This window comes from Macaca thibetana, chromosome 8 (genome assembly GCF_024542745.1).
Source record: "Macaca thibetana thibetana isolate TM-01 chromosome 8, ASM2454274v1, whole genome shotgun sequence".
In the NCBI taxonomy this organism is placed as follows: domain Eukaryota; kingdom Metazoa; phylum Chordata; class Mammalia; order Primates; family Cercopithecidae; genus Macaca; species Macaca thibetana.
Genome location: NC_065585.1, coordinates 95845136 through 95858439, shown reverse-complemented (window position 1 = coordinate 95858439; position 13304 = coordinate 95845136). Strand labels below are relative to the sequence as shown.

Here is a 13304-nt window from a genome sequence, read left to right as displayed (position 1 = left end):
GCTTCACACCATCTAATCTCTGAAGCTGGAGGGGGGCAAGTGCTCTACTTCTAACCCCTCAGGCTAAGGCACAGCTGGGATGTGAGCCTCATTACTGCCACAGCGATGGGGAAGTGGGGCCAGTGGTCACTAAGTCTTCATCAGGGATCAGTTGTGTGTTTTAGGCTGGTACTCAGAAGAATGTCTTTATCCCCAAGGACATATAATTTATAGTCACCACCAGTGTTCAAAGCAGCTCTGAAGCCCATACTGGACAAGTACAGGGGGAGGAGGTAAGAAACAGCGGCTCCAGGGCAGGATGGTCCTGCAGGCCTCCTCCCGCCCACCTTCGGGAAGTCACGACCTGAGATGGGGGCAGACCTCCTAATAAGCGTAATTATCCATTATTTATTTGTCTAATTATCTATTATTTTATTGCATTTTGGACTTGTTTAGGTGTTATGAAATAAAAGCATTTAAAAGAGAGGGAAGAGATGCTTGTCACCAACTTGGAGACAACGATGTCCCCAAGTAAGCTTATTTTCAAATTTGCATTAATATTAATACATAATAAAAGAATAAAATAAAATGACATGACATGAATAAAAGTAATCAGAGAACTGGAGAAAAATACATCAGCTAACATCCCCTTGGCAAAATTCCAAACTTTTTTTTTAAAGTGATGTTTCTGGCGCAGGAGCTGCAGAAGCCGCTCTCTCAGCCGGAATGGCCTCAGACGTTGCAGGCAGAAGCCCAAGAGGCCTCGCGGAACCCCCAGACCAGCAGGAGGAACGTCGCGGTCCAAGGCACCAGGCAGAGGGAGCTGGCTGGTGCACTAAGGGCCTGGTCTGCAGAGGCCCCAGGCCCGCGTCACCATGGAGGGTAGCCCTTGAGGCGTGGGGAGAAACCCCATTTAGCAGCGTCACTGCCGAGAGCCCGGCCCTGCCTCTCTGGCCTTCGTGGAGCAGGGTGAGACAGGGTGCCTAGAAGCCTCGAGTGGAAACCGGAGCAGTACATCGTAGCAGCCCCGGCGCACTTTTCTGGGAACCCAGGATCCTGGTGGGGGCCCTGCAGAGCGCGCAGGAGCAGAGAACGCTGGCTTCCGTGGGATCCTGTTTTCAGGACCCCCTGTCCCCATTCCTAGCGGCAAACGTGGAACTCAGGCATCTTCCAGACACCCTGCTCTCCAGCTGCCGTCCTGAGATTGGAACGGGATGGGGAAGGAACTGAGGCCAGGAGCCCAGATGGGTTAGTGTTTGGCTGCCTGGAGTGAGAACGAGGACCACCAGCAGGCTGGCCTGGGAGCTGGCTGGAAATGCCGACTCTCAGGCCCGCTCAACCCATCAACCAGGACATTCCCAAGACCCACAGAAGAGCCTGGGCACGGTGGGACGTGACACACCCTGACTGAGGCTGGCAGGACCTCTGGGCCTAAAGCTTAGCGACATTGTTCGCGGCTGAAGGCGATACCTTCTATTACCGCCTTTTCTACTAAATTTTTAAGAAAAGTTATCACACAATACGGGAAAGCCTTAAACCTCTATAGGTCTGAAGGACGTATGGGCAGAGAAGCTGGAACTCACGAGAAATAGAATTACCATTCATTTCCTTTGGCCAGAGAAGATATCACTATTTTATTCAATCCAGGCCTTCCCTTTCCATTCCTTAGAATTAGCTATTGCTACCTCCCAACTATATAGAAGAACCATATTAAGTGTTGCTCCTTACCTGGGAGGCAATTGATTCAAGCCCCAGAACAGATTTGTGGAGAATATCCTCACATCCTTCTCTGCTGTGCTAACTGGTGAAACAAATGAATGACAGGCCCTTCCCCCTGGCCGTTGTCTACAAAAATTACTTAGTGATCATTCAAAGAGCCTCACAACTATCTTTACAAATTTTCAAAACAACGTGCTAAATGGATTAAACTGACTCTTGTAACCAGAAGAGCTTAATTAGATGAACTGGTAAATAAAGTATACATCCTCCCATCTTTTACTCACAGCAGCTCTCCTACTCATGGCTATAAATACTTCCCAGTCTCTTTGGAGTCTGCGGACAGGGATAGGCTCCCATTTCCTCTGCTAATCTTTCATTGTTCAGGGTTCTGGCCAACTGCCACAACGGAAAAGTTGCCATGCTTGTTGATTTTTACATGCATGCCTTCCACAGAGTAATTATTACTTCCTGGAGGGATGTATACTAACCCTAACTTTAGCCATAGATTTACTTTTGTAGTGGTAGGTTGTACACATTTATTGCTGAAAATTAAATCAGAGGGTTTTTTCCTTCATATGTATCCATCTCAGGTTAATGGAATGCATTAGTTCTTCCCCTGTGTCTGATGAGGAGACAAGAATGATAGAAAATTATCTTATTTGAGAATTTTTGCTTTCCTAGATGACAGAGTACTCATTCTCAAATTAATTTTGCTCAAAATGTTTCGCATATCTTAACTAGGGACAACTCCTTAGATGTGGATCTTAGCCAGAAAAGCCTTATACTTTTCAAAGTTATAATTGCCTCATTACACCAGAGTGTCCACATTTTAGTAGTGAAAGAAATGATTGTTTCGCTTGGAAGACTTTTCAGTTTAAGAAGATAAAAGCCGGGTGCGGAGTGTGGGTGTGTGAGGGAGCAGCAGTGGCCTCCAGCAGATGAAGTGTTAATGTACAGAGGATGGAGACCAGCTGCTTCCCAACCCCACTGAGAACAGCCCCACAGAAAAGGCTCAAGGGCACCAGGAGAGCTTGAGGGGCTATGGGAAAGTGTCACGGTAGGGAGGGCCGATGCCTCAGCGGGTGGAGCCCACAGGATTTCTAGAAGAAACTGGGAAATGGCTTTGAAGATTGTTATATGTGCTTTGTACAACCCCTGAATGATGGTAGTTTTAAATATGCCATTGGAATATTTAGCACATGATCACGGTCCTCTTCAACAGACCTCTGCCACATGCCTACAAGGTACAAATCTCTTGCTGAGTGTGGTACAGCAGCTCCTCCTCACTCCCCTGGTGCCATGGAAAATGCAGTGTGTTTGCAACCCAAAGACTCTGGGTTTGTATTTCAGTTTTGCAACTTGCCACCTTTGTTACTTTGGGCCCAATGTCCAACCTTTCTGAGTTTAATATCCTTATCCATGAAATACCAACTTCAGAGATAAATTGTAACCATTGAAGAAGGTCATATATATCAGTTTCCTTGTACGAGAGGGGATATGGACATTTAATGATAACGTTGAGAGCTCATTATTATGATATATGAGGCAAGGGACTGTTGAGTACTTTATTTATAATACTGAGATTCTCTTTCTATTTTACACAATAGGAAATGGATACGTAACTTGCATAAGGACATAAAGCCAACAAGTGGTGAGGCAGTGATGCAATGAATGCATTTGTTGGATTTAGGAACTTGTGCTTTCCTCACTATAACACAGAGTCCAAGATTATATGAAACAAATTAAAGATACTGAGAATGCTCATGTGCATATGTACATATTGTTAAAACCATAGTTTCTCAACTGCAGGCTTTCAGAATGTTTATTAAACCTTGTCTATATGCACTCTATTTACTCCGCTTCTTCACTTTTTTGGACATCCCATCTATTTTGAAGATCTGTCATCACTAGGAGACACCAGTAAATTTGCTTCAAGGATCTCTCAGAAATCATCAATACTATGCTATAAAGGGAAATATGATAAATTTCTTTTAGATCTGCAAGCAATTTTTTACCAATTTCTGTCATTTTATTGATATAGTCATTCAACAAACATTTGTTGATATTTGTGTTCTAGATGATGGGCTGGGTACTAGGAATTTCTGCTTTAAGGATGTTTTGTGTAATGAAAAAGACATCAAAAAAAGATTGTGATATAATGAGGTAAGTAATATCATATAAATAGTATAAAGCTCCCAGAGGGGGTGAATTTGGTAAAGTATTTCAAAGTAATTGACATTTGATTTGGGTCTTATGTGTGTATATAGGAGAGCAGACTTTTACTAAGTGCAAGACCTTGGTAAAAATTCTAAAAACTCTAAAAATTTACTTGAGATATATCTTAGGTCAGGTGCAGTGGCTCATGCTTGTAATCCCAGCACTTTGGGAGGCCCAGGAAGGTGGATCACGAGGTCAGGAATTCAAGACCAGCCTGACCAACATGGTGAAACCCCGTCTCTAATAAAAATATAAAAATTAGGGAGCTGGGAGGGAGCTTTAAGGGGTGGATGGGCAGGAGGTCAGGGTCCTCCGGGAATTAGAGTGGGTGGGCTCGCTGTGGGTGTCATTTCTCAGTGTCTCCTGAGGAGCCACCCCCCTCCTCAGCCTTGCTCGGCTCTTATTCCCTCTGGTAGCTACCGCCAGGGACGCGCCATCCCCAGCTGAGTGACAAAAATGCTGAGTTTCTTCCATAGAACACTAGGAAATCTGTCTATGGGTAAACATGAAGAGAAAGAACGACTCCGAGAAGCACAACACACTGCCACACTTATTCCTGCAGCTGGAGATTCCAAGTCCATCATCACATGTCGGGTGTCCCTTCTGGATGGTACTGATGTTAGTGCCGACTTGCCAAAAAAAGCCAAAGGACAAGAGTTGTTTCATCAGATTATGTATCACCTGGATCTTATTGAAAGTGGCTATTTTTATCTGAGATTTATGGAGTCAGCACAATTGGCAGTGCCAAAGTAATTCAATGGAAGAATAGTCTTAATAAGGGTGCTGGATTAGAACCTGCGGAAAAAGGAGAAAAAAATATGGTGCTGGAGCAGCTGGATATCTATAAGATGTAAAACCTTGACCTAAACCTTATACTTGTACAAAAATCAACTCAAAATGGATAATGAACCTAAATATAAAATGTAAAACTGTAAAACTTGGAGAAAAATAAACAGGAGAAAATCTGTGGGACCTAGAGTTTAGAGAAGAGTTATTAGACATGATGCCAAAAGGATGATTTAAAAAAAGATAAAATAGGCAAAGGATGATTTAAAAAAAAAAAGATAAAATACACTTCATAAAAAATTAAAAACTTTTGCTTTGGGAAGGACCCTGTTAATAGAACGAAAAGCTAAGCTACAGACTGGGAGAAAATATTTGTATATAACACATCTGACCGGGAACTCATGTCTAGCACATATACAAAATGCCTAGCTGGGCACAGTGGCTCACCCCTGTAATCCCAGCACTTTGGGAGGCCAAGACAGGAGGATCACTTGAGCCCAGGAGTTCGAGACTAGCCTGGGCAACATAGTGAGATCTTGTCGCTACAAAAAATATGTTTAAAAAAATTAGCTTGGTGTGGCTACTTGGGAGGCTGGGCAGGAGGATCGCTTAAGCCTGGGAAGTAGAGGCTGCTGTGAGCTGTGATAGCCACTGCATCTCCAACCTGGGCGACCGAATGAAACTGTGTCTCAACCAAAAACAAAACAAACAAAACAACCTCCTCAACTCAATAGTTAGAAAGCAAGCAATCTAATTTGAAAATGAACAAAAGACATGACAAGACTTTTCACCTCAGAGGATATACAGATGACAAATTCATGAAAATATGTTAAACTAGCCATCAAGGAAGTGCCAATTAAGACCTCAGTGAGATGTTTTCACTACACATCTATTAAAACAGCTAAACAGTAAAACATAGTGACAACTTCAAATTTTGGTGAGAATGTGGAGAAATGAGATCTCTCATACATTGGTGTTGGGATTGTAAAGTGATATCACTACTCTGGAAGATAATTTGGCAGTTTCTTTTAAAACTAAACATACACTTAAACCATATGACTCAGCAGTTTTGTGCCTGACCATTTATCCTATGAAGACTTACTTCCACACGGAAACCTGAGCATAATTGTTCATAGCATCTTTATTTGTAGTAGCAAAAAACTTGAAACAACCTCAATGTCCTACAGTAAGTGAATGATTTAACAGTGGCACAATCATACCATGTAATACTACACAGCAATAAAAAGAAGGAACTATTGATATGCAACAACTTGGACGGATTTCAAAGGGCATTATGCTGAAATAGGAAATAAAGCCAGTATCAAAAGGTTATATATTATATGATTCTATTTATGTAACATTCTTGAAATGACACAATTATAGAGATTGCGATCAAATTAATGGTTGTTAAGGGTTAGGGATATTGAAGTTGGGAGAGTGGTGACTATAAATGAGTAATATGAGAGAGTTCTTTGTGATAATGGAATATTTATGTATCTTGATTGTAGTATTAGGTATAGGAATCCAAATGTGATAAAATACATGTACATTGTACCAATATTAGTTTACTGATTCTAATATTGTACTGTAGTTATGTTAAAACGTAAGCATTCCCAGAAGTGTACACAGGACTGGACCTCTCCTTACTAGCATTCCAACTTTGTGTGAATCTCTAATTATTTCATAATAAAACTTTAAAAAATAAACGTAGTATGGACTTAAAAAAAATTAGCTGGTGGTGGTGGAGCGCGCCTGTAATCCCAGCTACTCAGGAGGCTGAGGTAGGAGAACTGCTTGAACCTGAGAGATGGAGCAGTGAGCCGAGATCACACCACCGCATTCCAGCCTGAGTGACAGAGCAAGACTCCATCTGAAAAAAAAAAAAAAAAGAATATCTTAATATCTGCTGTGACTTAATTCAGACCCATGACACCTTAATGAAAGTAAAATATTTTAAACATGAAATTAGAATGATGAGAATGAAGTCAAATAAATTACAAAAATATTAATAGTAATTCTTCACTAAGAAATTAAACAATGAATAGACTTTTCCTCTTAGAAAGCCGATTAAATTTTGGTCACCAAGAGGCTACTTGCCTGTAGACCTACAAATGAGGAAGGGAAACAGGAGTAGATGTGATTCCTGGGATAGCCAACCAGAACATCCAAGAAGGCTTGACTCACTCACACTTCCCCTTGCCAGATGTTTCTACATGCTAGCTGGCTTGGAAACTTCTAGATAATCATTGGCAATCATTTTTATACCATATACATTTCGCTAAATTGGTACTTTTATAAGTTTAGAATGCTCCAGTCAAGCTATCAGCCATTTTTTTCATATCCATAAACTGCTATTCCAAATAATTTTGCCTCTAAAAAATATGTATTGCAATGTCAAAAAATTAAAGCAGAATACTAAGTTGAAGCCTTTTTTTAGTCAAATGCACCCCCTTTTATATGTTGGTTGAAAATGTAAATGTAACATACAGTGGAAGAAATGTGAACATTAAGGGAATAGTATTGGTATTTATTGTTGGTCATTTCCTAGGGGCCTGCTACCAACATCTTTGAGATACAGGTTCTGGCATTTATTGGTATCATATTACAAAGATATTAAAAGGAAAAAGATGATCTCCAAGTTCTGATCAAATCTCCAGAGAGATGTGATGAACAGAAGCAGGAACTCTTCTTCTTATAATAAGTTTAGGAGTTTGAATTCAAATATACATTTGGTTAACTTTCACAGTTCCTATGATGGTTAGGATTTTTGCATATGAGTTACTACATATGCATTTATTTAGCATATGCACATGCATATGTGTATGAATGCATGGTCATGTTATAATTTCTCCAGTACACATTAGGTTTGGGTGTGGGCTTGTCCAACGTGTTCAAATACCTTAAAAGGTAATTTTCACTGCTCACTGACCTGTTCCTATCAAACATATCACTTATTTTATATATCACTAGATGCGGGGATTTCTTTGCATGGTTTAATTTTCCAACTCGTGTAATTTATAGTAAATCATTTCTCCTGGTCTTTTCAAGCAGTTTGTATTCTTTCCCCCTCATTTATTTCATTACATAATATTTCTTTTAAAAATCTTAAACTGTTACAGCGCCTATGTAATAATAAAAGTGATTGCAATTCTTGTTTTCATAAACTTGATAAAGTCAACATAAAAAATGTTGAAAAGTATTTTTAAGTATTAGTAATGCAACTATTTTTGCACTTGGAAAGTGTGAGTTTTGTTAAAGTGGTACACTAACAATCCACCATCTTGTCTTTTCTGAATGTGACACTACTATCTTAAGAGTAAAAATAATACTAGCAGCTCACTTTATTATAATCTAACACATAAAATAACACTTCAGATGCATAATAAGCACTATTCTTTTTTTCTTATTAGCAAACAATTCTTTGTACAGTGGTTTGGTACTAATCACGAAGAAGTAAAGTCTCTGAAAATAGTATACAAACAAGATATTTTAAATCAAAACTGTTTATTGTAAAAAAAACCCTTGAAAATTGTTTTTTTAAAAAAGAAACATTGGTTTCACAAGTCTTCAGGTTGTTTATAGACATAGCTATAGAAAACATCTCAGTTTCATACAGAGCTCATTCAATCATATAAAAATAAACACAAATTTACATTGACTCATCAACTATACAATCTAAAAAGGCACTTGGAAGGGGTATTGTATTATTGCATTTGTGGTATGCATTTGAAATAGTTTAAAGTACATTAATGAATTTGTAAGAATCCTCTTTTGCACTTATTCCCATCTTTAATTAATTTTCAAAAATCATTAAAATGTTTTAAAATAGTAAGACATGGAGCATGCGCCAGGAATGTTCAAAGCTAATCTTTCCCTCCTCCCCCAAGGCACATACTGTTAATTGACAAAAACAAAACAAAACAAAAATACTTTTAATACATTCTCCTGTGTTTTGTTCTTGTTATTTTTTCCTCCCTTTTAAAAATACACTTTAAAGCACTATAGGTAATCAAAAAAAGGCTTTAGTTCAACAATGGCAACCAGACATCCAACATGTAATGGAGTAAACTTGGAATACTTTTTAAGGCACCTGAGTTCTCGTCTGGCAGATCTCTTCCTATGGGAAATCCTATTACAGACTCTATTACAAAGCAATACTGTTCTTTTCAGTTGAAATGATTTGGCAGCAATGTAAATCTTCGCATTCTTTTTAGGAAGAAAAGATGCAATGTGCTTTTCATATTATCTTTGAAGAGAAAGGTTACTGTCTTTTATTCTCTCAATCTAGCCATCAGCAAATATATAGTAATTTTAAACTTCACATGGAAAGGATTATCTTGAAACACATGAATTCCGTGCTCTTGCAGCTCTGTGTGTGTGTGTGTGTGTGTGTGCGTGTGTGCATATGTGTGTGTGTCTATACATATTATTTGGTCGGTCAGCACAGGAGAAAATGCCTTTGGACTTTATTTGTCATTTGGCTTCGGAGTGAAGAAATGCATTCTGTTCGAGTAAACATTGATTGCGTCACTCAGTGTGCTACACAGCAGCCAGATTCCTCATGTTTGTGCAGGAGAGACATTCTGGAGAAGGTTTTGGAGCAGTTTTTGCACTGGTATTTCTTTACATCAGAATGGGTCTGCAGATGAGCCCTCAGGTTTGACCTGTCTGCAAATGCTCTGTTGCAGTGAGGGCAAGAAAAAGGCTTCTCGCCTGGGGATGGAGTGGGAGAAAAAAAGAAAGACAGTCAGTGTTTTTAGAGGAAACATAAAGTTAAATAATGTTAACAAAAGTCAATCACATTTTGCCTAAATAATGAGAAGCAGCAAAACCTGATTAAAATCCCTCATAATAGACACTTTAAAAATACCTGACCTTTGAAGATAAATTTTAATATTGCATTTAAAAATCATACACAGAATATTATTACTGCTGCCAATTACGCAGAAATAATTTCCGTAGTTCTTGGACTTTCACTTCTTAAAGCTTTCTGCTTCAGCAGGTGCAGCTAATGTTGAGCACCTCCCAACATTTCCCAATATTTCCCCTTTTCCCTCTTTCTGTACTATGGTTAAGGCAGTCTAAGTGCCATGATACCCTGCAGGATAATTCTGTGATAGGAATAAGAAATTAAGCAGCAAAAAATCCCCAAACAAAGCAAGAGAGGCGAAGTAAATTTAGTTTCAACTATCCAAGTCACCCACTGGTGATAGATATCAGAGCAAGAATGTAACTAACAGAAAACTGTAGGAAAAGCCTTCATCTATTAACCAAATCAATTGATTAAGATAGCAACATTTGTTTTTGCTGATTACTGGGGGCAGTTTCACAGAACACACATTCAAGCACATCTTTCCTGATTTTCTAACTGATCTTTGAGACCAAACCTTCTGAATCTACTTTCCAAAGTCTACATGCTGTTTGCAGTCCCTAGAGCAGAGGTTGTTAGCAAGAAATGGAGCACTTTGTGCCCTAACAACTTTTTGAGTAGTCAGGAAGTAGTTATCAATGACTGTCCATCATTAAAAGCACTATGTCACAACTTCATGCAAATCCAACAGCCAGTTCAGGGCTTCACTGTATCTCAGAGTAACATTCCTGCCTATGTTTTTTCTCTTACCCGTGTGAGTTCTAATGTGTCCTTGAAGCAACCAGGGTCTGGAAAACGCCTTGCCGCAGATCTTGCAAACACAAGGTAATGTGTGGGTCCGAATATGCATCTTCAGGGCGCCCAAGCTCACATATTCCTTGTCACAGTATTTACAGCTGAAAGATTTTCTAGACTGGGCATCGCAATGCAGCTGCTTATGTTTGGCCAGCCCAGAAAAAGTTGAATAGGTCTTATTGCATAAATTGCACTGAAACTTTTCAGCTTCAATGGCATGGGGGTCTGAAAGCTTGGACTGTAGCCTTTCCTCTTCATCACTAATGGGGCTTTCTGAGCCACTGTGGTCCTTGGAGGAGGTGTCAGATGGAGGAGGGGGACTCACTCGCCCCAAAGATGAGGAGTATCCGGAAAGAGGAGAGAGGCCATTGGGTAGCTGGGCGTGGAATGGAGCTGCCGTAGTCCACACAGTGATGGGGCTGTATGCTCCTGAGCTGAGGATCTCTGGTTGTGGTATGACAGGCATGGAGTAACTCTCATAGAGATACGGGGAAATAATCACTGGGAAAGAAAAGGGAGGGAGAGAAGGTTAAGTTAAAAAGAACTAAAATTAAATTCACACGCAAGCATACACACACTGGAAAGATATTTAGCAACACACACGTGATTTTCTTAGGGAAAAGATAGACCCATTTAGGAGGGCATACACACTGGTGAAATGTTTCATTTCCACCCTGGCACCTACGGAGTTACTGTACTTAATGCACACATAGGCTGACAGCTGTACGGAGCTATAGGTGCTCTGAAGACAGAGTGCAGCCAAGCCAGTGCCTTCGCAGTCCCCACTAAGGAGGGAGAGCCTCAACATTATTTTTAAACATTCAGAAAAGTTGTTTTCCATTTTATGTATGGGCTCTTTAGGTGTATTACGACCGTGAGTACAAAGATATGCCTGCATCAAGCCGCCTTCTAAAGGAAAGGAGACTTCGTGCATGAAAAACGCAGTAATTCAACCCTTATGTCACTCATCTTTCACATACTCATTATGCATGTATACACAGGCTTTAGCAAACACGAAGCTGCGAGATTTGAATGAAATGTTCCTTGTTAGTCAAGAATTCAAAAAGTTTTGAATTAAAACGCACCCCAAATTATCAAAAGAACGTAAGCTCCCTTTCGGGACACTGTTTAAAAGGAAAACAGTTGAACCTTTGGCTCTTTTGTAATGGCATTTGAAGGGTAATACGTAGATTCATATTTGCAACGCTCTAGATACGTAGTTCTAGATATATTTTTCTCTTTTTACCTGTGTGTGTGTCCAGTTCGCTGTAGTTTGGCTTTTTGGAGGCGTTGAAATGCTTCTTGACCAGGAAGGAGCGCGGCATCTTGCCAGCGGGTCTGGCGGGCGCCCGGCGCGGATAACGGTCCGGCGGGAGGACACGGCGGTCCCTACAGCATCGCGGCGGGCCAGGCTCCGGCAGGGGCCGCGCTCAGGTGCGGCAGGCGGACGGGCCGGCGCCTCTGAAGTCGCCCGGCTCCTTTACGAACTGAGCCCGTTTTGGTTGGGAGGGTTTTTTTTTCCTCTCTTTTGCAAGAAAGATCCAATCACAGCTGAGAGGTTCAGATTTCAGCTCCTCCCTCTGGGACAGCTGTGAACAGAGGAAGAATCTGTTGTCAGACTAAATTATTCTGGTTCAAAATGGGCTGTTTTTCGAGATTTCAGTGGAGAGGAAAAAAAAGTGTTTAAGTATTTTCAAGAGAGGTAACCTCCCTCGGTGAACCCCGCCCGCGATCCACGCTGTCTGGGAGTTAAGAGGGGCGCAGGAGCCGGGGTCTCTGCCCGGCCCGCCTGGCTTCCAGATGTGGGGCAGCCTCAGCGCGCGGGGACACAGTGTCCGCCAGGGGAAGGAAGGGCCGCCCTGCACCATACCAGGCCAGCCTCTGGTGTTAATGAGAGCCTATATTTGGAAGTGGCATCTGGAGAGGTTTGCCTTGCACAGGGACCAAATAATTAACTCTTGGCTTTTGAAAAAGGAAGGGGGAAGCGGGAAGACAAAGGCGCCTGTGAGCGCGGAGGACGCTCTCCTGGGACTCCGGCCTGGAGAGCGACTGCAGCCTTGCGTGCGGCGAGGGCGCTGCGCTACTCAGGGCTTCCGCGAAGCCAGGGGCAGCGCGGCCGCGTGCAAATTAAGTAATCATATCACCGTGTTAGCTATGGTGGCTTGAAAGAAATGCTTTGTAGCCCGTTAAAGGCAGGCTGATCGGAAGAACTGGAAGATTGCAAAGATAAAAAGGAACGCTGGCAGAGAAGGGGGGCAAGAGGTAAACTGTCATTTGGAACCAGGAGACATTCTCTCACTCACACTTTTGACAAGAGATCTTATCTTTTCATGTACTACAGTGCATTTTTATGGGAAAAAGGGTGTATGCGTCTTCAGAGACAATTATTTTTATTTTAAATATTCCCCTGCTTTTATTTGGTGCTATTTTCATCAGTATAATGCCATTAAAATCCATCTCAGTATCTGCTAGTTTCCCGTATAATGCTAAAAAAGAAATTAAAGGATACTCTTATGAGTATCAGTTGATTAAAGTTTTAAGGACCCAGTCTAGTAACTGCAAAAATAGCTTTATTTTGTATATGGTCTTCAATCTAAAAATACTTTAAGGTGGTTTATTTTAAATATAAAATTTCAAGCATATTTTAAAGCATCTGTGTCCATTGCAGACCTTTTGCTAAAATAATAAGGAAAGAACAAATTCACGTGAAGATCACCCTACTGCTGTTTCTAACAGGTGCTGGAGGAAAACAGTGAAAAAGAAAATAACAGTGGTGATGTCAAGACTTGTCAGAGAAAAGTGCATTGTCAGGCTGCATAACTTCTTAATCTTGGAATGAGAAAACAAGAGTGTATGTGCGTTTGGGGGCTGAGGTGGGGCACTCACAGATTTCCTAATCTAATTTCAATGATTATGCTTATTTCTTCCAACAGTCACT

The 13304-nt window shown here is 40.9% G+C and overlaps 1 protein-coding gene across 1 annotated transcript; it reads right to left on the bottom strand.

Moving 5' to 3' along the window:
- Positions 1-8188: 8188 nt before the first annotated feature.
- SNAI2 (snail family transcriptional repressor 2) lies at positions 8189-12480 on the bottom strand. Its single transcript, XM_050800265.1, has 3 exons — positions 11613-12480; positions 10322-10867; positions 8189-9414 (listed from the first exon to the last, which is right to left on the bottom strand). Exons 1-3 carry the CDS (start codon positions 11689-11691, stop codon positions 9233-9235), a joined length of 807 nt encoding a protein of 268 aa, XP_050656222.1. The 5' UTR covers positions 11692-12480; the 3' UTR covers positions 8189-9232.
- Positions 12481-13304: the final 824 nt, after the last annotated feature.